Below are 23233 nucleotides of genomic sequence, written 5' to 3'. Positions count from 1 at the left end.
ATGCAGTCAGTGAGCACTCCGCAGAAGTTTGGAATCTGTGGGGAGGAAAGGTAAACTCAGTGAATGCGCCTTGATAGCGGGCGGGGTATGGTGAGATCGCTCTTACCGTGAGGCCAGTGAACTCGCTGCGGAGGGGCAAATTGCGCCCGTCGCACTCGGTGACCTCCTCCCAAACACCGCTCGAAGCGGCTGCGCATTTTCAAGCCAAGATCACGGCCCAGAATGCGATCAGAGATTGTCACGCCAGCCATGCCAGTGAGGCTGCAGAATCACAGGTCAGCCTGACGCATCTTCAACTTACTTTCTGGGATTGGATGTGCCTCACTTGCAAAAAGAATAAGTCCAGTTCGGCTCGCAAGGGTATAGAAAGTACGGATTCTCTGTCATGTTATTGTTCAGAGCGTCGGCTAGGCCTTCGTAATCAGTCTTGTAGTGCTTGCCGTCATCAACCACAAACTCGAGGCAATTTCTTTTCCTGGTAACGTCGGTGGCCCATTGACTGTTGATATAGCCCCATGGCGCTGGCCAGATATCCAGTGACCATCTATCTGCTGTCAATTTGGCTCTGAGGGTCAAGACTTGGACGGGTTGTCTGCACTCACGATATTGTCCTTTTTGATCTGATCAAAGTCGCTAAACTTGAGTTTGCCGAAGATGGATTCCCATTTCCAGTACCTGGCTTCTGCGTCAGAAGTTGAAAAACTGGCCAAAAAGGTAGTGGCTTGGCTCACATCATGACTTTCTTCTGCAGGCTCTTCTCAATGCAATTCTGCGACGCCTTCGAGACATACCCGTGGAACCCAGGCACGTAGTGGCATTGGTAGAGGCTTAGAGTATCTACCGCGCTGTACAACTGATACCGAATGGCAGATTCACGGAACTGATCGATGATGTCGTAGTAGCTGAAATCATTCTTGGGTGAGAGACCGCGCTCGAGTATCCATTGAATGTGTCGGAGCTTCTCAGGATCCACCTCGCGCGACCCGGGCGACGGCGGTCATCTGTTCGACCACGGCCGGGATGAGATATCTGTTACGCTCCTGTGCCTTGGTGAAACCAGCCGCGTTGAGGCGGCTCGCATAGTTCATGACCCACGCCAAGCTCGCGAAGCAGAGCACCGCCCAAACTGAGCCGGTCTTGTCAAGGATAGGTTTATTGACTGCAAGGTATCCTGCCCCTTCGGCACTCGCGATCAACAAGCCGAATGGGAACACTATTCCGCCCATCATGAACCATACGAAAAGCTAGATGGGAACAAGGATCATGGTCATCAGAAATGCCGCATATGAGGCGAGGGACGGGATGGCAGTGAACCCAGCGCCAGGGGACAGCAGGCAGAGGGCTGCGGCTTGATATGCAGAAGTGGACAGCTTGTGAAACATGTACAGCCCAAGGATGGACATTGCCGTGTATTTATACAACGTTCGGCGTTGGTGGTATTTCTTGACCATGCCGCGGCCAGCGTCGGACGGTATAAAAACATCTGTCGACCAGTATCAACCAAATTGCTCACCAGCGTTTGTTCGATTCAATTTGGATCCCGGACTCACCATGGATTGTCCACGGGCCCCGCTCAGTCACCTACTACAAGGGCCTTGTCCCTAAGTTTGCTCCCGACTTTCTCGGCCAGCTTTGGCTTGCTGTGGGCACTGGCCGGTGAGTAAGGGGGCAACTGTGCAGGCAAGCGATCCGTCCCGTTGGGGACCGCGATCTTCGTGGCCTTTGGATGAGGTCAGTTTCATCTCCACACGGGACAGCATGCACACAGTAGTACTGACAGTGGTTATCATAGTAGCCATGATTTATTCAGTGTGAGGCGGCATTAGGATTGCAGGGAACGGCTCTGGTCCAGCGATTGTGCTCTGCCTGGCAGCATAAATAACTATGGTCCCCCTATCCCGCCAGATCCATCAGCACCCAAGCATGGACGGGCACTCGGACCGTTGATACACCATCTCGCGAATGGCAGTGCACCGTAACGTCCGCTGTCACCTCAGCATCCTACAGTAATCCTGGCACGATCCTACACATCGACAGTCGTACGGTTTATGTCATCAGGAGCAGCTGACTTGTATGCCTTCCATGCGGGGAAGTACTGGCTCGTAGACATGGATGATGCAGCCAGCGTTTGGCTGGGCCCGTGACAGGCTCGACAGCCTCCGCGCCTTGAGCGGCCGGCACTGGATAACCTGGCTCGGTCCGTCAATTTAGTTTCCTCCACTCGGCCCAAAGGACTGCCGTTTTCCGCCAATTTGAAACGACTCCAAGAAACCTTGGAATGGAAAGTCGGGCGGGGTTGGAATGACCTGTCTGGTACTTGATACATAGGTTTTCTGAAGATTGTTCTGCATTACTTTCACAACTTTGACCAAAGGTAGTCATGGCGGCACCTGAATACACCAAAACACAAGCAATCGTCTGTCACCAGCCATCCGGTGGCAAAAGACAATGGGCACTCGAGCAGGTGGCCGTAGCCCCTCCCTCAGACGACGAGGTCTTGGTCGAGATAGTGGCCTCTGGAATTTGTCACACTGACTTCATTTGCGGGAGCGCCCCGTATGAGGATCTCGCCCTTGGACTCCCATCGTATCCGCGAGTCCTTGGCCACGAAGGTCTGTCTAATTTCTATAGTTCTTTTTCCACTTGTTTCATTGGTCTTTGAACAAATGGCTGACGTACACGATGTCCAGGCGCTGGGTATGTAAAGTCTATCGGGTCAAAGGTCACGAAAGTCCGCTGCGGCGACAGAGTCTTGCTGTCAATTTCGTTTTGTACCAAGTGCCACAATTGCCGACTTGGCTCTCCAGGGTACTGCCACAAGTTCATGTCCATCAATTTCGGCGGTACGGCGAATGGCTTTATTAGTTCTGAACCGGCAGCACTCGGCCAGGCCATAGGAGGTTCTTTCTTTGGACAGTCCAGCTTTTCAAAATTGACGAGAGTGAAGGAGACATCTGTCGTGAGAGTGACAGAGCTTCTTGATGACGATTCTGAGCTTAAAATGCTTGCGCCGCTTGGCTGTGGCATTCAGACCGGGGCTGGCACAATCACCGACCTGGCCATGGCACAGCCTTCGGATATGGTCGCAATCATCGGCCTCGGTGCTGTGGGACAAGCGGCTATCATGGTATAGTACATCAACGCTCCATCGGTGGCGCTGAAACGTGGTTGACGATCTCAAAATAGGCTGCCAAAATAAGAGGCTGTCGAACTATCATTGCTATAGATCGGATTGCAGCACGCCTAGAGCTCGCGAGAACATTTGGAGCAACTCACACTGTGGATACGTCGCTCTTGACAAATGGCTTGATCAACGAAATCAGGGCCATCACAGAAGGTACTGGGACCACCATTACAGTGGATGCGACAGGCGTCGTCTCCCTCATCCAAGAAGGAGTAGAGTTCACCGCCAACCAGGGGAAGATGATTCTACTGGGTGTCCCTCCCATGGACGCAGGTCTGGAAATTCCAATCGTGAAATACATGTTTGTGCGTTGCCGAGCTGCGGCCTCATCCTTCCTGCTGTTCTCGCAGACTTCGCTGACACTCGGGCAGACGGGGAAGTCGATACTTAGTTCGATGGAAGGCGGCGTTTTGCCGGAAGAGGTTAGTGAGGCTGCTAATAGAGGCCCTCCCGCCAATATGAAGGCTGATTGATTCGCACGCTCCCCAGTATATCCCCAATACGATAAGGTGGTACCGCGCTGGGAGGTTCCCAGTGGATAAGCTGGTCAAGTTCTACCCGGCCGAAGACTTCCAAAAAGCTGTCAGGGATATGGAGGACGGGAGTGTTATCAAGCCTGTCTTGATTTGGTAAACAACATGCCGTGTGCGAGGTTTACAGCTCCTGGCTACACATAAGAATGCCCCGGGAGCTTTGTTGAATTTCCAGTCAGCTCATCAAGTACTCAAGGTCACCAGGTACCTACCTTGGTATATTTAAGTTGGTAGCGTTTGAGAATGCAGTTACGCAGGTCCACGCTCTAACTCGGCGTGAATCATGCTGCGGCAGGAGTTCGCTGGACGCGCACGTGTCCCAGCTGCGAACTCCACGTGCCTTCAGAGCCAAGATCCGGATTTGTAACAGGTTATGACAGACGTTTCCCTCCAATAAGCCCCGAGAGCCAATGAGACATGTTCAAAACCGTCAATGAAGCGCGCTCACAAAGTCAACTGCACCAATCCGCGGGGAGAAGAGATTTGGGGTCGGTCCGTAGGCCGGACCGCGTGATACTGTAATACCTTTGGAGGGATGTCCCGTCAGCTTCCCTGAACTATGACTGAGGTGGTAGGATTGCTTCCCCTTGGACGGCGTAGGCCCATGTAGCTGGAAGGAAGCTACCCAGGTACCACTGCACGTCACCACATATTCAACAAGCACTGTGGAGAAGCAAATGATGACGCTGTCCCGAATACCGAGAGCCTGGGCTGAACAAGTCGGCCAACGGCTCCGTTCCGACGTGAGGGGTTCCTCAGCCATCAAGGATGACAGACAACTTAATACAGATCACTCTCCCACCCTCAACTTCCAGCGTAACCCCAGGATACTAAGCTGCTCGCATGGCTGACTAGAGCGGCCTTGAATTCTTCGTAGATGGACTCGTGAACGTAGATCCTCTTGAGATCCAAGCAAACCTGGCCGGAATTAAGGAACGCCTAGGTCGCTATGTTTTTGGCTACCTTTTCTACATCAACGTCTGGGAAAATAATTGCAGGATCATTCCCGCCCCTGCTTGAGAATTTAGTCACTTTCTCAAATTTCACGGAGCGAAATGCCTCGCGACGGCACGTACAGCTCGAGCGTGACACGCGTCAGGGTCGGGTTGGCACTCTGTAGGACAGCTTTTCCTGTCGCCGTTGACCCTGTAAACCTGATCTTGTCGATACCAGGGTGGCTGGTTAGCCATGGTCCGAGATTATCATCCCCACTCAAAGACTGGACCACGCCAGGCGGGAAGAAGCGATGCGCCAGCTCACACAACTTCAAGCCGGAGTACGGGGTGAAGGGTCTAGTTTCAACTATTAGCTAACGGTGTTGGTGGCAATGCGGTAGCGCACGCTGGCTTACGATGGCTTGACGATTATAACGTTCCCGGAAAGAAGTGCCGGCGCAATCTTGCCCGCCCAGGGAGCAGCGGGAAGTGTCATGGGATGATGGCGGCCACCACCCCAACAGGAACATACCGTGTAACAATAGTCCGCTTTTCTGTGTCTTCGATTAGCTCTTCCGGCAGCGGTATATTGGCCATGCCTCGGATACAGGCCATGGCCGCGTCCGTTTCGGCATCTGCTTGTGGGATCTGACGGTTGGTTTAGCGCAAGGAATCCCTTTCTTCTATTGTTTGCTGTGACAAATTGGGCTTACAGGTTTTCCCTGTTCAGATATGAGCAAGTCCTGAAACTCGGTTCTCAGGGACTCGATTGCACCTGCGAAGGCGAGCACGGAACTGCGCCTCTCCTCGTATGGTATTTTGGACCAGGCTTGGAAAGCGGACTTGGCTGCAGCGACCGCGCTGTCGAGGTCGCCTTGTGTTGCGACAGGAACCTCAGGCAAAGGCTCGAGAGTGGCGGGGTTGATGCCGTGGCGAGCAGCCTTTATAGGGGCGCACTCGCCGTTGAGTATTTGTACAAAAATGCCCTGAAAGTCTAATGCTGGACTACAGCTAGGATTTAACCGTGGAACACTGGGGAATTGATCTTCTGCAGGGCCAATCGTTCCCCGTTCAACTGATTTCCGGAAAGAAGTCGGTAGACCACCATTAGTACTCGTAATGGCAGCTATGATAGGCGTGGAATACGGCAATAAAGGTAAGATGTTAACTATAATCTCTTTTATATACAGCAACAGTCCCACTATACATTAGTATAGCTTATCGGTATAGTTATACTAAATATTAAACACGTACTAAAAGCGTTATACCTTAAAGGTAGTAGGATAATTAATAACGCTACTTACTTTATAAACTACTTTAAGTAAATTAAAGTTAAGATTTATTTAAAGAATTACATTAAATATAAAGTTAATAGGAAGGTAATTAATTAAATAATTATTTTATAATTATAAATTATATTAATTTTTTAAATAATACCTTTAGCGTAGAAAATAGAAATTAAAACTTAAAGAATAAATAATATATAAAAATTTATTATTAAGATTTCTATATTTTAATACTTTATAATTATAATAAGTAGAATTATTTTATTAAAGTTAATAGTAGTTTATATATAGTTAGATTTAATATACTAGCCTATATTAATATCGATGAAAAGAGTAGTAAATACTATAGTTTTATAATAGTAGTTCTTCTATTATAAGATAGTATCTATAGTAGGTAAAACCTTATTTTTATTAATAGGCATTGTATTAATATAGTGGAAGTAGAGTACTTTATAGGAATGGGTTGAGAGGGTGGTGTAGAAGAGCGAGCTTAGTAAGTTACTATTAACATTCTATTAATATAAGACTTTTTAAATATTACTTATAATTAATTTAAAGTTTTTAAATTATAACTCTTTTTATTAAATCCTTTTATTTAATATAGTTATTTTATTATTATATAGATATATACTTCAAAAATAGTTATTAAATAATAACTTTTTTATTTTATATAAAATAATTATTTATTAATAATACTTTATAATTTTATTTTATTAAAGGAATTCTTTATTTAAGTTTTAATTTATAAAGTATAGAATAATATAGAAGTTTAATATAATAAATTAACTTATAATAAATATTTATTTATATTAAAAGGTATAGTATTAATAAATAGAAGGATAATATATTAAGAGATAATATTTAATAATTTCACTATAAATTCTAATTAATAGCTTGAATATATAGTCGTGGATGTAGGATATATTCACTATAAATTTATATACTACTTTATTTACTTAATTAACTTAACCGTATACTCTTACCGATGTAAGGGAAGGTGTAACTATTAAACTAATTAGTTTATAGTTAATACCTTCCTTGCGAGCTAACATCCACTCACCTAGTAATTATATCCACTCACCTAGTTTTTTTCAACCACTCACATAGTACAAGGTTTTATATATAGGGCCTATATAAAACTATATACCTAACCAGGATTCTCTAAATTTTTAATACTACCTAGGTAGGTACAAGCCCCTTTCTAGACCCCTTCTAGCACCTAGGGTCACACATGGGCCGCTGCAGAACAAGATGCAGTACAATCGAGTAAAGACTTTCTTTAATGATGTTGCCAAGCAGGGCTGGGAGGTTGCTCTCAGGGGCGAGATGCCGGTCTCTAAGGAATCAGCAAAGGGATAATTCATCAAACCAACCATAATTAATCGACAACCAGAGAAGTCGCGTATTGTAGTCAAGGAGCCTTTTGGTATAGCACTGTCGCCCCTTCCTCCTAACATCTATAATATAATACTAATCTTTACATAGGCCCTATCATCCCCGCCCTGACTTGGCGAACCGAAGAATATGTGATCAATCGAGCTAACGATACCACCATGTGGCTTGGCGCCTCCGTCTGGTCGAATGATATAAGGCTACTCGGGTCGCCAAGGAAATGCAAGCAGGAAGCGTCTGGGTCAACACTCACTTCGATCTGTCACCTATGGCGCCTTTCGGTGGCCATAAAGAAAGTGGAATTGGAATAGAATGGGGCCTGAACGGTCTGAAGGCATTCTGCAACGTACAAACCTTATTCTTAAACAAGGTGGGCGGAATAATGTCTGGGCTGCTTCATCGGTCCAATGGATTCATCATGTATGATTTCTGTCCTTGCGGCTGATACAAGCTGATTCTAAAAGGCATTGATTCATTTGTTCATCATGTACGTCGTCTCACGGAGGAGTTACATAAGGTGGTTGTCCAATACAAATAATATGTCGGACGTCTGGAACCCGCTTGAGCGCAACAGCGGCCGACGGCCGATGCCCCGAAACCACGGGCCGTGACGACCCGGCCGTGATCTTTGAACGTCTTGCATCTCCATGTCGGACACAAACAAGTCGGACAAGGCATGTGAAGCCCATAAAAATTGGTTCCACAGCTGTGTCCTTCAGCCTCACCGAAATGGTTTGTGCAATGGCTCGGCAAATGTAACTAGAATTCCCCTTGGGCGGTAGCCAAGCAGTAAGCGAGGTTCCAAGGTTTTCAAAGTGCGGTTAAGAGTGGGCTTCCAGAAATTGTCCGGGTCTTGATTAGCTGTTTCCGGTGTTACGCGGCGCCCGGCGGCGACGAGAGTGGGCCGCCGCGCCGACTGAGACATGGTTCGTCTGAAACGCACCCCGTAAACGCCGATCCCGCAGGGCATCACGTATTGGCCAAGAGTGGCGCACTGTCAATACTGCAGGCTGTTTGTGGCCAGAGTTCTTTATATTCGAGAGTCCCCACACATCCAGTCTATGCATCTTCTCTCGGGATTATCATATTCAACCATCGCTTCGCCTTTCTTCTATTAAATAATTATTCGCAGTTGAGCTTGAGACTCCTGCTGACAATCCTTGACGGAATTCTTTCGCCTCTAAGAGCAACATGAAAACTAGCACCCTCGTCCTCGCCGCCAGCGTTGCGACCCTAATATACGCGCAAAATATTCCACTAGAAAGAGTCGGCCGTCGATCCTTCGAAGCAAATAATGGGGGAGTCGAAGTCATTACGAGCAACGCCAAGACTCTCAAGCGGCAGGAGGCTGTGCCACCTGTCGTGCCCGTACCTACCAATGGAGACACAGGGACGGCGCTAGAACAACCACCTCAAGAAGAGGAAGAAGACGAAGAGGCCGAGGGCGCCGAAGACGAGGAGGAGGAAGAGGAAAGTGAGAGCGAGAGCGAGAGTGAGAGTGAAAGCGAAAGCGAGAGTGAAGGAGAGGAGGAGGAGGAGGAGGAGGAGGAAGAGTCTGAAGCAGGCCAAGGAAACGCTGTGGCGGCAGAACAGCAACAGCAGGCACCCGGAACACCAACGGCAGTCGGCGCCGTAGCTGAGGCGTCTGGGGGACAAGAGCAGGCCAGGGTTCAGCTGCCAGCGGGAAATGGTACCACATCTGCCGCAGAAATCATCGAGGGCCCGGATGGCAGCCAGATTGTGATGGGGATGGGTGTTGTGAACGCGGATGGAATATGTACCTGCAATGCTGCGTGTCCAGCTGGTTCGATTCCAGCATAGGCAGCATTGTGATAAGGCGAGGACGACCTTCCAGTGGGATTCGGTGATTCTTTTGACGTACCCCAAGCATTAATAGCTTTTGTTCATGCCATGTACAACACCTGGCCTCAAATTGACCCATGGCTCGAGTTTCACAGTAGAGCGGTGCTCCGGTTTGAGACTCGGTGCGCTTTGATGTTCCTGCATGTTCATTACGGACAATGAATACATAGATGAAGCGGAAGAATGTAGACCATTAGAGCCGCTCAGCAAGCTGGCACACATATTATACAAAATTTTGTCCAATGCTGAAACTGTGTGACTGCGATCATGCAGTTGAACCTCATGCCCTACCAGGTTCATTTCCAATGTACCGAACCTGTCACCGCCTGGAGAATATCTGATGGCATCTCAAGGCAAATCCCAGAATGATAGCCGAGACGCCAATGACTGCCGTTGAGGTGATCAGGTTCACCTTCCGTGTCGCTGGTGCAAGTATGTACTCGGCCGCGGCGTTGAACTCCGCGAGGGCATTGGATCTCGGGTACTCCTCATCTGGCACAGGTTTGTCAAGAAACTGGCAAATCTCCTTGAAACCGAAACCCTTGTTGAGGTCGAGTACGAGCAATCTCTCGGGTGGGACGAGGGCCTTGACCTTGTCCTCGCTTTGGAAGGGGAAACTGTTAGCTCCGGGCCAAACCATAGCTGCGAATCTGCTATTCCATCTGCCGACGATAGACTTACTAGATCTTCAGGTTCTTCTCTAATGCTGCACGTGCCTCGGGGTGATTCGGGTGCAAGCCATCTGACCACCGGTTCCACATGAGCCCGAACATGCGCTCAAGCTCCCATACAAATTCGTCACAGTGTCTCGCCGCCGAGAGTGGCCATTGACCTAGCTTGGCGTAGTATGTGCCAAGAGTAGAGCTCAGAGATTTCGAAAACGATTCTGGACTCCTAGTCGTCAGGATGAACTTGATATCTGGATCGGCCAGGAACAATTCGAGGCCCGCTGTTCCAAAATAGCAAGGGCATTCTACCAAGCACTGAGACGGGTCAGTCCTCAAATCATTTTGTGTGGAGGACCGTCTGTGATACTTAATTCAAGAGGCTGAACTAACATCGTAGTCTCCAAAGAGCTTGTTGAAATCCTCACGAGACCAGGGTTGAGCGGTTTCACTAGCAATCATGGCATCACCCAGAGCATGCATCTGCTTTGTTCCATGAGGAAGGAGTTCTGTGATATGGAAAGGCCGGTATCCAATCAGCTTGAGAGACTGGAAGAGCCCAATGGTTCCTGTTCTATAGTGCCGAATCAGCTACTCTTCCGTCGTGACTTGGCGTCGTCGAACCTACCTGCTCGCCCCAAGTCCAATGACTTTCATGGGCTGGACTGCCTTGGGCGGCGGAAGCTGACTTAGAGCGCTGGACATGGTTGTCTGGGTAGTATTGCCTGCGAAAATTGAAAAAAAGTTAGTACAATGGGCATCTTTACTACTTCAGTTGCTGTAGCTTGCTGGCTTATGTACAACCCTGATTAGGGCAAGTGACAGCTCTGCTCCTATCAGATTCTGCCAAGACTGACTCGTGAAGGCCTCAAATATCATCCCAAAATGGACACTTTTCAAGGCTAGGGCCCTGTGATGCAAATTATTTTGCTCATCTTGTCGCATCTATCTCGTGAGAGTCAGGTGAGATCGGAATATCCGCTGGCGACCCATATCTGGTGGGTTTCGTAAACGATAGCGAAACCACTTATCGTGGCTTTATCCGCCCATACTACCCTAGGGTACCTAGTACGTTCACCGCCAACCCCATGAAAATGGTGGGCCAACAGAAAAGAACAAGTGCCTGGGAGAAAGGAACACACCATGCCATCTGAATTCGCACTTGATAACCCAGGCGCCCAATGACCATATCTTGATATCAATGAAAGATTGTCGGGCGGCACTGATTATTAGTTAAAAATTGTTGGCCCCACAAAGGGAAATTCCGTTTCCCAGTCGCCATGCTTTGACTTTGGCACGGACGGAGAGGCTGTCAAGGCGCTAAACCAGTACGCGCAGTGGACTTCGATCATTCTGCTAGCCACGGCATAAATCTTAGCAATTCCGTCACAGTTATGATTCCATTCCCGGTAGTCGGGAGCAACTGCAGCAATTGCCGAATGCGAGGCAACGAGAGAATTCGGCCTGTGGCCTGGACGGCTGTGGCATAGTCTAATTTCCCCGTGTCATACTAATCGCAACCGTATGCCGTGGGCAGCACGCTCGGGATCCGCAGATTACGACTCGTGTACATTGGGTATACATTGACCCGTTTTCTATACTCCTTGGAGTAGTCACCTAGGTACTCAATGTAGCTCACGTATCGTCTGGATTTTCAGCCCCAATTGGTGTTTTTTTTTTGTCCTATCATCATCATGATGGCTTTCGATTTCGAGAAAGCGTATTTATCGCAGGAGACTGTGGACAAAGCCTCTCACTTTTGTGCGAATCTGGCAATTGATCTCGGTGGCCTGTATAGCACAGCATGGTGTTATACAAAAAGTCTTTACAATTGCTCATCAGATGTCAGCTGCAGCTTGGTCCAACCATCCGGCAAAAAAGAAGTCTTCCAAGTGTCGAAAGTCTCGGCAACATTTGGCAAGCGCACGACAATAGACGCGGCTTGCTCTTCCAGTCGAACCGATCACGCAAAACTCTTGGACCGCGATGGCCTCGTCAGCTTTCCCGATCTCAGAAATGACTTTCACACTGGGGACGCGCCGATTTTAATTGGAGATATCGAGTCTACCGGGATGGAAGTCTCGCCCGTGCCAAGTGGGAAATTATCACAATTATTTGTGGTCATCAAGGGCACTCAGGTCACAATATGGCATGCGCCGGCATCTGAGTTCGCGTCCTCTCCTGAGGCTTTCCTAGATACGTTTGTCAAAGTCGTCACCCAATTCGTTTGTCAGCCTCGCGATACACGTCTACTTGACCTGGACGTCCTTGGTCCACACAACCGCACAGTCCTAGACTGCTGGGTATCTTCAGAGCTTGTTCGAGTTGACAGATGTATCCACCATTATATCGATGAGCATGCAAGGAGCTCGCCGGATAAGGAAGCGGTTGTCGCAACGGATGGCCCACTCTTCACCTACGCCCAGCTATCAAGACTCTCCGACAAGCTGGCAGCCCACCTCGTGTCACTGGGCATCAAGAAGGGAGACATTGTGCCGATTCTGTTCGACAAGTCATCAGTGGCAGTTCTTGCCGTCATAGCAATCATGAAGGCAGGAGGTGCTTACGTTGGCTTTTCTGCCGAGAGTCCCATCAATTTCCTGAGAGAATGTGCGGCAGTAGCAGATGTTCCCCTCGTCATCACAAGCCGCCAACACGATGGCCTCGTAACAAGAATTGGTCGACCATCGCTTGTCCTCGATTCGGAATTCCTTAGTTCGCTGGAGGCCTCTCCTGACCAAAGTTACTTCGAATCCCCAGCCACGCCATCAGACCTGGCTTATCTGGTTTTTACTTCAGGCTCAACTGGTGTTCCTAAGGTTGGTGCTCACTCTCGCATATCCATTTCCATCCTTCCAGTTATCAGGGCAATTGACGGTTCACGGATCGTAATATTGACACGTCTGGCTACAGGCAGTGATGACGGAGCATGCTGCGTACGTGACCGACGCCTTGGCACAGCAAGAGGCGGCGCTGCTGAGACCAAGCACGCGTCTGTTTCACTTTGCCTCTTACAATTTCGATGCTACCAACTTCGATATCCTCAGCACTCTGATTGCAGGTGCTACAATATGCGTACCGTCTGAATACAACCGCATCAACCACCTTGCAGCCGAGATCAACACTCTCAGAGCAAACTTCCTTGAGCTCACAGCGACCGTGGCACAGATCCTTGACCCGCGCGATGTGCCTGGCCTCGAGGTCGTCATCTTGTGTGGCGAGGCGAACAGTCCCGAGGTCGTCGAGAAGTGGGTGTCTGCAGGGCTGGATGTCGTCAATGGATATGGTCCGTCAGAGGCGTCGTGTGCCTTCTCGTACAACATCTACACGCGGCAGCATCCCCAAGCGAATAACATCGGCCGCGCGCTCAGAAATGCGTGCCAGGGCCACGTCGTCAATCCGCACAACCACAACCAGCTTCTACCGGCTGGGGCGCTTGGTGAACTCCTCATTCGCGGCCCAACCCTGGGAAGAGGGTATCTGAACGAGCCAGAGAAGACCGCCGCCGTGTACATTGACAATCCCACCTGGCTCCACGACTCGACGCAGCAGGAGTTTCGACGTGTTTACAAGACGGGAGATCTTGTACGTCAGCTTCCGAATCAGTCGTTCGAGATTCATGGTAGAATCGACAAGCAGGTGAAACTGAATGGCCAGCGAATCGAGCTTGGCGATATCGAACATAAAGTGGCGTGAGTGCTTGCCCAAATTCTGTTCGGAAACACAAAGGCTGACCGGTGAATTCAATCGCACGACCAGTCGACTGTTGCCTGAATATCAGTCCGTGGCCGCGGAGGTTTTGCAGCTGCCGTGGCAGGGAAGCTCGCGGACCTCGCTCTGTGCCTTTTACGCCCGAACGATTGGTGGTTCTGTAGGGCCCCAGGCCACGAATCTCATTGATCTGGACTCAGCTCCAATCGATATTTCGAGGATCAAGGCGTTGCTTGCAGAAGATCTGAAGTCGATCACCATCCCCCAAGCCTTCATTCCATTGCGGTCTATGCCAGTTACAACACAGGGCAAGCTCGACCGCAAAGCTCTACAGGGCCTCGGCAATCAACTCAACCATGCAACTTGGGCGAGATTCTCTGGGACCAAGCTCGCTCACGATCATGTCACGTAGGTCCAACATACCCTTTCTTACAAACGGCTCATGTCTAACATGCCATGGTACAGGGATGACTTTGAGCACAAGGTTCAGCGACTTTACGCGCAAGTATTGGACCTGAACGCTGAAACCATTTTCCGAGACTCCGACTTCACTGAGCTGGGTGGCGATTCAGCGAAAGCCATCAAGTTTGTTTCCCTGGCTAAGAAGGTCGGCCTTAACGCCTCAGTACCTGTATGTTCTCCTGCCTCTGCCCTTGAAGACACCCACTTTCCCTCAAAAGTCGATACTTGATCAGCAGAACTGACACGGTGTCATCACAGGATGTACTCAGACATCCTAAACTGGAAGATCTTTCGAGGGTTCTACGCAACCGGCAACAAGACTTCGATGCGAGGACGTATGTCCCGTTCAATGCAATAAGGGAGAGCCACGACTTCAACGAGATCCGCTCCAAGGCGGCTGGTCACAAAGCGATCGAGGACATAGAAGACGTCTTCCTAGCAACTGACTTACAATCATCTAGCGTTGCATTTTCGACTTTCGCATCCCGGCACTCGGGTGTGAATTGGCTGCTATGCGACTTTACCGTTCCGCTTCCCGTGGACAAAGTCCGAAATCTGTGCGAAACATGGGCTGCAAGACGTAAATATTGCCGTTCTAAATATTTCGTTGTGGATACTGACAGAAGCCTGTTCAGACACTACCTTCAGAACAGGGTTCATGGCCCGCCGAGGCGTTCTGTACCAGGTCGTTAGTCGATCATTCCGACCACCGATACGCTCTCATCTCCGCCTCAGCAACGTTGCAGATGCCACCACGAGGCTCATGGAGGAAGATAAAGGCAGACCGGTTGATATGGCAGAACCGCAGACCGCATTCGAGCTTCTGTCACAAGGGGACCAAATCGAGAGGCTCGTGATACGCCTCTCCGCTGCTCAATACGACGGCCAGTCCGTCGCAATCCTGAGCGAAGAAGCCCGAACGCTACTGGGCGGTGCACAGAGGCTGAAGGACATAGAAGGGAGCTACAGCGCCTACCTTTACCATGCACGACACCTGCAATCCTCCCAAGCAATCGATTACTGGCGGCAGCTCCTCGCCGGCGCCAAGCCGACCCAGATCGCGGCGCAGTCAGGCATGCCGAGCTTCCAAGACTTCGTGGACGGCGTCCTGATGCGAAAAGTCGATACCCGCCTGCTGGACCTAGACCGTTCTTCCCTTCAGGACAGCAACAGCAGCAAGATGGGGCACACCGCCAGCACGAGGGCCACCGTCGTCAAGACAGCCTGGGCGCTGGCGCTGGCCGAGCTGACCGGCCAGGACGACATCCTCTTCGGCGCGACGGCGTGGGGCCGCAACGCCCCTGTGCCGAACGCCCAGGACGTTGTCGGGTGCTGCTCGTCGCACGTGCCTGTGCGGGCGCGGGTGGGCATGTTCGGCACGTACGCCGAGCTGCTGGGGGACCTGCAGGCGCAGCACCTCGAGTCCATGCGGTTCGAGATGCTCGGTGCCAACACGATCGTGCGGGAGTGCACCGACTGGCCAACTTGGACGCGGCTGTCGTCGCTGTTGGTGTTCCAGGGCTTGGATATCGACGGCGACGGGCAGAAGGGGAAGGGCGGCTCTGCTGATGCTCGGGATGGCGCCGCCCAAGCTGCTGGTGAGGTTAAGTTCACCGAGATCATGGACCCTGGGGACCGCGCGGATGTTATTCTCCATGTTGAGCCGTTTGGTCAGGAGACCCGTGCGCTGATGGCCTTCTCGAAGCGCAGGGTCCCTGAGAATGTGGCGGAGGCCTTGATGGATGCATTTGAGAGGTATCTGGGACTGGTGTCGCAATGTCCAGCGGACTCGATCCGGCTGAGGGAGCCTAAATCGCCTTTGTTATCCACAGCCGCGCCACACGTGGGCGAAATGTACGGTGCAAAGACGGGAGTATGCGAAAATGCCACGGCGGCGAGGGAACTCGTTCGATCAGCATGGACACAGATTTTGGGGATCGATGATGTCGAGTTTGAGAAGTGCGCCGCAGTACAGAAAGCATTCCTCCAGATTTGGGGCAACCCTGTCTCGGCAGCTGGCATTGCTGGTCATTTCATGGAATCGGGTGTCATGGTGACGACCGAGGAGGTTTTGGAATGCCCCTCTGCGGAAGACCAGATCAGTTTGGTATCCCGAAAGATCGAGGCAGTTCTAGGATAGGCAGCTTTTCAAATCACAAGTTCGAGCTTGCTCTGCAATTCTCCGACAGAAGCCATGTCTAAAATTCCATTGGATAAGTAGTGATCACGGCAACAGGATTACAATGTTGGGTTCTAGAAATCGCAGTACCATTTGTCTATAGAGAAAGCATAACACGCCAACACCGTCGTTCGGCTACCCCATCCATTTTTGTACATGACCACCTGGGCATCATGAGCTTGCCCTCTCTTAGTGATGTGGATGACACCTATTTTCGAGAGGTTGACTTCCCTTCGGCATACCAGGGACACAGCAGTCGATATGACTTGACCTCATTTGTTGAGATGGTAGTAGAGACCAACAAGCAAGCTGATAACTGTTGCGAGAGCGCTTGAGAGCGCTATTCCCAGTGGCAGCTGGCCCATCACAATCCCGAGGACGAGACCTGGCGTCACAATCAGAGCCAGAACTCCGACAAAAAGCAACGCCACCCATATCTGTGTGTACCTGTAACTGACAGAGGCTGCCTCTATATTCCTATGCCACCCAATTTCTGCTGGGCTGGGGGCGGCGGCTTCCAGGTCAGCAGCCTGCTCGGCGTGCTCGTGAGGGGTGTTGTGATTGTGTACGGGATGCTCTGGCTGGCGCTCGGGGTTCTCGGCGGCTTCCATCCCTGGTGGTCCGAGGACATCTTGGAGATCGCGCTAGATAGGTAGATGTGCAATGTCAGTCAATGCCGGTTGATCAGGGAAGGCAGACATACCTCCTCTGCGGTTGCAGTCCTATGGGCGGCCCCGGCTAGGTAACGGTGTAGAGCATTATAGCCGTTGAGTATTGTGACTCGCGCCCGCTCTAGGAGATGCTTTTGATAGCAACTCGCATTAATTGGGAGTGATATGGAGAAATTGGTACGAACAGAGGTTTTAGTGGACATCCTGTACCAGTAAAGGTTGAGAGATTTCTAGAGGGCAGCAGAAGAAAGGGAATGTGTGAACCAGGAGACAGTGTATCGCGTCTGTCTGTTTGTTCCAGCTTGGATATTCTCCAGGGCAGTCAAGGGGAGTTTCGAGTGACAGGTGCATTATTTATACTGGACGTGGTGTGCCCTGGACTGGAGGACCTCAGGAGCTATCGGCACGCGTTCTCCGTTTGGGTTTCCCGAGGGGGTTGATAGGGGTGGGTCGTGGGCTTAGCAAAACATGAGTTCAGCTTGCATTTTCCCAAGTCTCTGACCGCGCCCTCACTGCCCCGATACCTAAGGGCCGTCCCTCCCCCCGGGGGGGGGGGGGTCACTGGACATCATCACACCCCGATACCTGAGCAGTATCAACTTATTTTCCAGGCTATCTGGCTAGCTTTTCTAACTGTGGGAAGCCCATGGAATCATGCCCATTTACCCAATGGAAAAGGTTGAAGACGCAAGGCGACACGGGAGGCAGTTTTGCCCCCTCACCCGAGAACGCTTACAGAGCTCACGACCACAAGGGGCATGAGAAGGAGTCCGCAGCCGCCGGCAGCTGTTTATTTCCTCTTTGAGATGACCCTCATGGACCCCCGGACCGCACGGCACAGCTCATCTCACGGTAAACAACAAACAGACCAATAGACGCGCTCAGCGACGACAACTGTTGTCGCACTTGGTATATGCTAATCACATGTGCAATCTTCGTCAAAGAGGCTGTTTTGAGCTAAATTTTCTGCGGCACAAAAGTTGTCCTCCCCGAGAGTCCTCGGTGCAGAGTGAATCTGAGATCTGGAGTTCATGAGCAGAGAGCCCGTTCCGCCGAGCGTCAAAATTACTGCTACATGGCTTATTGAACCAAAGACCGTACGTTTTGGTATTCACTCCGTCCAAGAGTGCCTAAGGGTGGGGCACACTTCAAGGAACGGGAAAGGTCGAGACTCCCGGGCCCACGACTGGCAAGGAACAGCCCAGGTGCCGTCACTTGAAACTTCTTGGCACCCTTGCCACATTGGCCGCCAGTACAGAAAAGTCTGGGCAGGAAAACCACTGCTGAAGATCCGCCTGCCTCGTTCTGTCTCTAGGTATCGATCCAGTAGCTTGACTGCCCGGCTCGGGACGGACATTTTGCGGAACGCAGCACGAGGCTGCGGCTATGAGCTCACTCACCCTCGGCTTTTCTTGACCAGTTGATCCCGGCTTTGATTCTTTTTTTTTTAAAAAAAAAAGAACAAAGAATAAAGCTGGATCTCTGACCGTTTAGAGTGTAAACCTTCGGGATGAATAATAACCTTGGAATTCAGGAACGAACCACCCCGAGACAGGAGGCAGATGCGAATTGGGTTGTGCAGACGCATCAGAGACCGAGTCAAGCGGCCAGGGGGGCAGGTCAGTCAACAACACTGCCCCCTCATGTCTGCTGCGAGTGGCTTCCCCTATTGTTTACTGCCCGGTCGCGATGGCAACGGGACACTGCAGGGTGAGAAATAAAGGAAGAGGGCAGTGGGGCGGGTATGGGCATCAAGCTGGCATGCTATTGACCACACAGCGAACGGAAGCAGCAGGTGTGGCATGTCACAGACGCAGGGGGGAGGAGAGGCAGGAGAGTTTGATGTGGTTGGTCTGCACGGTGTTGCGCGCTGGGAGCTACTACTAGTTGGCCCCCAGAAGGCATCGATGGAGACAATTTCTCAAACGCGTAACTAGGGATCACCGAGCAGATTACTAGCGGAGCGCGCAGGGGGGCGGCGTCTTAGGCCGTGCATTGCGCAGGTACCATAGCAGAGCAGAAGGCACCACACCGGGCTGCACTCTCGTGAAGCATTCGCGGAGCCAGGGAGCACAGAGCCACGTACACATGGAACCGCGCTATCCGCCACGAAATCTGCGGTAATAGAATCTGCCTGAGGCTTCTTGAGTACTCCTGGCTTTGACGAGGCTAACTGACCTGACCGGACGCAGGGCCTGTGCATCCCGCTGCAAGTCTAGGATGGCGGTGTGTGGAGGGTAGGGATGGTGAAATTGTGGACTTACGCCCAACTATGAAGAAACCACGAATTTCAATACTTAAAGGGGTTAAGCTTGTGCAATATCAAAGAGAGCACCATTCCTAAAGGAATAGTATTCAGATTCTAAATACTACTTATTTAGGCACTTCTTTAAGTAGACTTAGAAAGGACCTATCTAGTGTGGATGAGCTTGTGCAGCCATGAGTTACTAGTATTGAGTTGGTTGTTTGCTGGGAGGAAGGATATTAGAACCCGTGCCTGCGAAGGAGAACTTGCGAAGCCTCAAGGCAGAGAGAGTGTGGATCGTGGATGGCGACGCTCGGGGAAGCAGGAAGCTAGTGGGGCCCACGCAGATGCACTCGCACTGATTTTGTGTGAAAAAAGGGCTGAAATTGAAATTACCATGTAATAGACGGATGGGCGGTGACCGTTCCCCGGAAGCTTGGCCACCGTGTGGCAAAATTTTATTGGTCAAGATACCTGTAGGAGCCACACGCATGTGGGCTTGTTGTGGTTGCATACATGCTGATATACTAGTATGGCGGAATTCATGAATTTCCAAGCCCATTTAAAAGCTAAAATCCATCCAGTAACCTATTAAAGCGGATCTTATATTATTCTAGACTAGTTATGGTTACGTTACGACTGAAAGGGTTTGTCTTTTATCGAACATTACCTGAAAAGGGATGGCTTGGTCTCAAACTTCAGACCCACCGGACCTGCTTACACCAGCGAGACAGCTGCAGCCTTGCGGTCTGAGAGCATAAATCAGCCCCCCGCCGCATCCACGCTGCTCCAGCGAGTGACTCGCCCGAGCATGTCGAATCCAGGCACTTTGGGTCGCCCCATCTCATGGAAAAGCCAAGCACAGGAGAATAAATCATGCCGGGGCATCAAAGAGATGATACTTAGACTAGTTACCGGTGTCCGGCAGCCTTGCTACCTGTTGGTCAGCTCTTATCTGCACGAGTGTGGGCCCGTACGCGTCTCCACTTTCGGTTCAACACAGCCAGAAACACGGAAATCGATACCAGGTGCAGTGCGAATCAAAGTACCCCCAAAACGCGGTGAATATCGGCAAGGATTGTTGGGCCTTAGTTCAAGGCAGTGCCTATAAACACTATTCGACGGACTCCACAGATTCTTTCCCGCAGTCTGCACGCGTCACTTCCAAATCCGTCCATCCTTTCTCGCGAGGCTGGGATTGGCTTCAGAAGCGTGGAGCTGGTGCTGAGCTGGGAGATGGTGAGACCCCCATTGATCACAGGTAAGAGGCTCCGCACCCTTCAAGTGACTCGGACCAAAGACATGCAGTCATCAAAGGACTGGTGATGGAAGGAGGTCTTGCAGTGTGGCAAGCATTTGACTCGCAATCGGTGACCAACTCCGTGCATAGTGACTGCAGTCTCGACCAATGTCACTCTCGGGAAGTCGAGAATCGTAAGAAGCCCTCGTTCTACCACAGTTCGACCCAAGTATAAGTAGCCCGCATTCAATTGAATAGCTTGCCGACTTCTCCACAGCTCAGCAATCTACAACATACGTTTAGACGCAGAACAAGGAAACAAGAAAGGTAATCAACAAAACAAAAGTTCCTAAAGAATCCACATCAAAAGCCATCAAACATGTCTTCCTCTTCTGGCAATTCTTTCCCGCCGACATACAACGGCGTCTGGAACAGCAACCAACGTTTCCAGCCCATGTTGTTTACCAATGCTTACCAGGGCCCCTATCTCACCAGCCCGCAGCAGCAATACTGGGGGAATCAAAACATAATGCAATGGATCCCGCGGCCTGCCTCGGGCGGTTGGAGCCCCATCTACCCTCCCAGCTACTACACCCGGAGGTACTAGGCCCTTGGGAATACCCGCTGTGTTTCTTTTCATAGATTGGTAGCGTGTTGTTCCTTGCGAACGAAGCATTTTGCTTCAGTAAATCAATTCAAATTTGATATTCTCCATCCAATTAACCTTCCCATAATTTTTGTTTCAATCAGATAATATGTAGTCAAAACACTGAAAACCAGCAGACATGTCCCCACATAAAATAGATGATCTTCTGCAAGTCCATGCGCAGCCATACTCTCAATCAGAAATAGCGGATAGGAGTGCCCGGATTGGAAACGAACCACTGTCCACCACGTCAGGGTCGAAAATCACGCCTATACATAGTTCTGTCGCGAAATGAGCCAATTCGAGACGGAAAGAAGATCACTGGAGGGTCTACTGGATTTCGGGTGGCAAGGGTTTCTTGAATGCAATGGCCGCTACAAATGGTAAATCTTGTGGACACCGAGGCAGCGCTTTACATTCGATGCACAGTTGGGTGTCGGGCCGTGTGAGTTCTCAAATTCTGGTGGTTAATGCTGCCAATTATACACGAGGACGCAGCGACATAGCCATACCAGTTAACAATACTGTCCCATCAATTATCCCATAGATCATTACATCAAATATGAAGGCCCTGCAAAGGCTACTTCCTCTTCTCCGGACTTTCCTCGTCTTCTCCAATCGTGGCAACCTTCTCGTACCCCGATTTGTAAGCTGTGGTCGGAGAAGCCAGCGGCCCCGAGCCGGCGAGCTCGGACATGGGCCTCGTGATTTCGGTGGCGTCCATCTCGGAGACTGGGTAAAGGTTCGGCTTCGGCGTCTGCTCCATCCATGTGTGCGTTCCCAAGGAGCTTATTGACGGGTAATCGCTCAGCGTGTGCGTGTGGCCGGACACCCAGGTCGGAGCAGTGGAGACAGGCCGTTCATATGGCACCTGGCCGGGAGAGTTGCTGATGCCAAAGGCGTTGTGCTCAGGGTGGTGCTGTGGGCTATATGGGGATACGGGGAATGTGGCGGGACTACCCATAGAGTCTGTGAGGGGGTTAGCAAGCGATGAGAGCAGACGAGCTGATGATAGACTCGCCTTGGTAGGGGCTTGGCATATAGACGCCGGGGGTTGCCTCTGCGTTTGGCTGAGCCTTGGATGCCAGCTCATCCCGCCTCCTCTTCTCTCGCCGCCTGTAGAGCAGGAACAATATGCCGACTACAATGAGGACGGCCGCTGCGCAGCCCACCGCGATGCCGGCGATCGCCCCTTTTGACAAACCCCCACCTGATGACGAGGCAGAGGCCATGAACGGTGCTGCATTCTCTTCGATATCGGATACTTGGGCCGCCAGCAGGTCTTTCTGAGGACATCCGCCGTCGGCGCAGGGGTTGGACGAACAACATCCCATAAAAGGGGAGTCGATCTCAGAGCAAGTGTACCAGGTGCTCTCGTTGTACGGAGCCACGCAACTCTGGGGCAGGATAGAACGGTAGCTATCCTTGTTGTAACTGGTGTAGCGTAGAGACGTCTGAGGACAATACCCTGTGCCGTCGATACATGGATTTTCCGTGCAGCAGCCGATGAAGTGATGGGTTGCTTCGCTGCAGCTGTAGAAGGTCCCGCCCTGTGGGCACGAGAGACCGAAGTCTGCCATGGCGCTGGTTCCGGACATGATGGCCTAGTTCGACAGGCAATCGTGCTGGAAAACGACAGTGAATTGGAATCCCGAGACCTTGGGAGTCAGTGAACTCATGTAAATTGAACCGCACGAGTGATTGGAAATTTTACACGGGCAAGTCGAGCGGGGACCGGGTTGTGACAATGTCATTGAGCATTAAGTTCTGCCGTGTTGTACGTGTTGGTGGATATCATGCATGTTGGCTGCAGCCTGGTTCAGCTCTTCCCATTTTGTCCAATGGGGCCACTTGGGAATCCTACTCAACCGGGCCCACAATACGAAAATATGACCCAAGCCCTTGGCTCTGGTCATGGCAACTGAGGCTACTCAGCCAGACAATGAGCTGACTTGAGTGGCTGGCCGTGGTAAGATCTCACATGTAAATGTCAAGGCTGCAAAAGTGGCAACTGGGTCATGCATTTGCTCCGTCGTCATCTACGGGCTGAGCGGCGATCGCAGTTCAGGATCCACAACTGTATCGGTGAGACAAGGACTTCTGATCTCTCAGGCGGCCCATTCCGACTGATCGTACGGATTTTACCCACTAATCGGAGCCAACGTCTTCATCGTATTCCCCACAAACACAGCAGATACTAAATTGGGAAACGCGATCCCCG

General features: G+C 50.9%; 7 protein-coding genes across 7 annotated transcripts; 4 read left to right on the top strand and 3 right to left on the bottom strand.

Moving 5' to 3' along the window:
- Nucleotides 1-2380: 2380 nt before the first annotated feature.
- Nucleotides 2381-3817, top strand: KVR01_009138 (uncharacterized protein; the record flags this gene model as incomplete). Its single annotated transcript, XM_044781740.1, has 6 exons — nt 2381-2612; nt 2691-2738; nt 2808-3127; nt 3187-3489; nt 3556-3606; nt 3674-3817. The coding sequence occupies 6 exons, from the start codon at nt 2381-2383 to the stop codon at nt 3815-3817; spliced, it is 1098 nt and encodes a 365-aa protein (XP_044641640.1).
- A 936-nt stretch (nt 3818-4753) lies between these two features.
- On the bottom strand, nt 4754-5760 carry KVR01_009089 (uncharacterized protein; the record flags this gene model as incomplete). Its single annotated transcript, XM_044784593.1, has 4 exons — nt 4754-4895; nt 5185-5300; nt 5366-5652; nt 5676-5760. The coding sequence occupies 4 exons, from the start codon at nt 5758-5760 to the stop codon at nt 4754-4756; spliced, it is 630 nt and encodes a 209-aa protein (XP_044641591.1).
- A 2761-nt stretch (nt 5761-8521) lies between these two features.
- On the top strand, nt 8522-9151 carry KVR01_009404 (uncharacterized protein; the record flags this gene model as incomplete). The annotated part of the gene is made up of 1 exon (XM_044790563.1): nt 8522-9151. One exon carries the CDS (start codon nt 8522-8524, stop codon nt 9149-9151), a length of 630 nt encoding a protein of 209 aa, XP_044641906.1.
- A 361-nt stretch (nt 9152-9512) lies between these two features.
- KVR01_009304 (uncharacterized protein) lies at nt 9513-10563 on the bottom strand (the record flags this gene model as incomplete). Its single annotated transcript, XM_044794464.1, has 4 exons — nt 9513-9795; nt 9875-10176; nt 10252-10432; nt 10487-10563. 4 exons carry the CDS (start codon nt 10561-10563, stop codon nt 9513-9515), a joined length of 843 nt encoding a protein of 280 aa, XP_044641806.1.
- Nucleotides 10564-11930: 1367 nt separating this feature from the next.
- KVR01_008902 (uncharacterized protein) lies at nt 11931-16171 on the top strand (the record flags this gene model as incomplete). Its single annotated transcript, XM_044783494.1, has 7 exons — nt 11931-12677; nt 12772-13550; nt 13618-13977; nt 14035-14200; nt 14290-14491; nt 14579-14660; nt 15001-16171. The coding sequence occupies 7 exons, from the start codon at nt 11931-11933 to the stop codon at nt 16169-16171; spliced, it is 3507 nt and encodes a 1168-aa protein (XP_044641404.1).
- A 4574-nt stretch (nt 16172-20745) lies between these two features.
- KVR01_009205 (uncharacterized protein) lies at nt 20746-20973 on the top strand (the record flags this gene model as incomplete). The annotated part of the gene is made up of 1 exon (XM_044794386.1): nt 20746-20973. One exon carries the CDS (start codon nt 20746-20748, stop codon nt 20971-20973), a length of 228 nt encoding a protein of 75 aa, XP_044641707.1.
- A 385-nt stretch (nt 20974-21358) lies between these two features.
- Nucleotides 21359-22740, bottom strand: KVR01_009516 (uncharacterized protein). The gene is made up of 2 exons (XM_044788369.1): nt 22034-22740; nt 21359-21981 (listed from the first exon to the last, which is right to left on the bottom strand). Exons 1-2 carry the CDS (start codon nt 22608-22610, stop codon nt 21593-21595), a joined length of 966 nt encoding a protein of 321 aa, XP_044642018.1. The 5' UTR covers nt 22611-22740; the 3' UTR covers nt 21359-21592.
- Between the last annotated feature and the right edge of the window lie 493 nt (nt 22741-23233).

The sequence above is a fragment of the Diaporthe batatas genome, assembly GCF_019321695.1.
Source record: "Diaporthe batatas strain CRI 302-4 chromosome Unknown Contig00011, whole genome shotgun sequence".
NCBI classification, from domain to species: domain Eukaryota; kingdom Fungi; phylum Ascomycota; class Sordariomycetes; order Diaporthales; family Diaporthaceae; genus Diaporthe; species Diaporthe batatas.
Note: the sequence above shows the minus strand (reverse complement) of the source record. Positions and strands in the feature narration are given on the sequence as shown.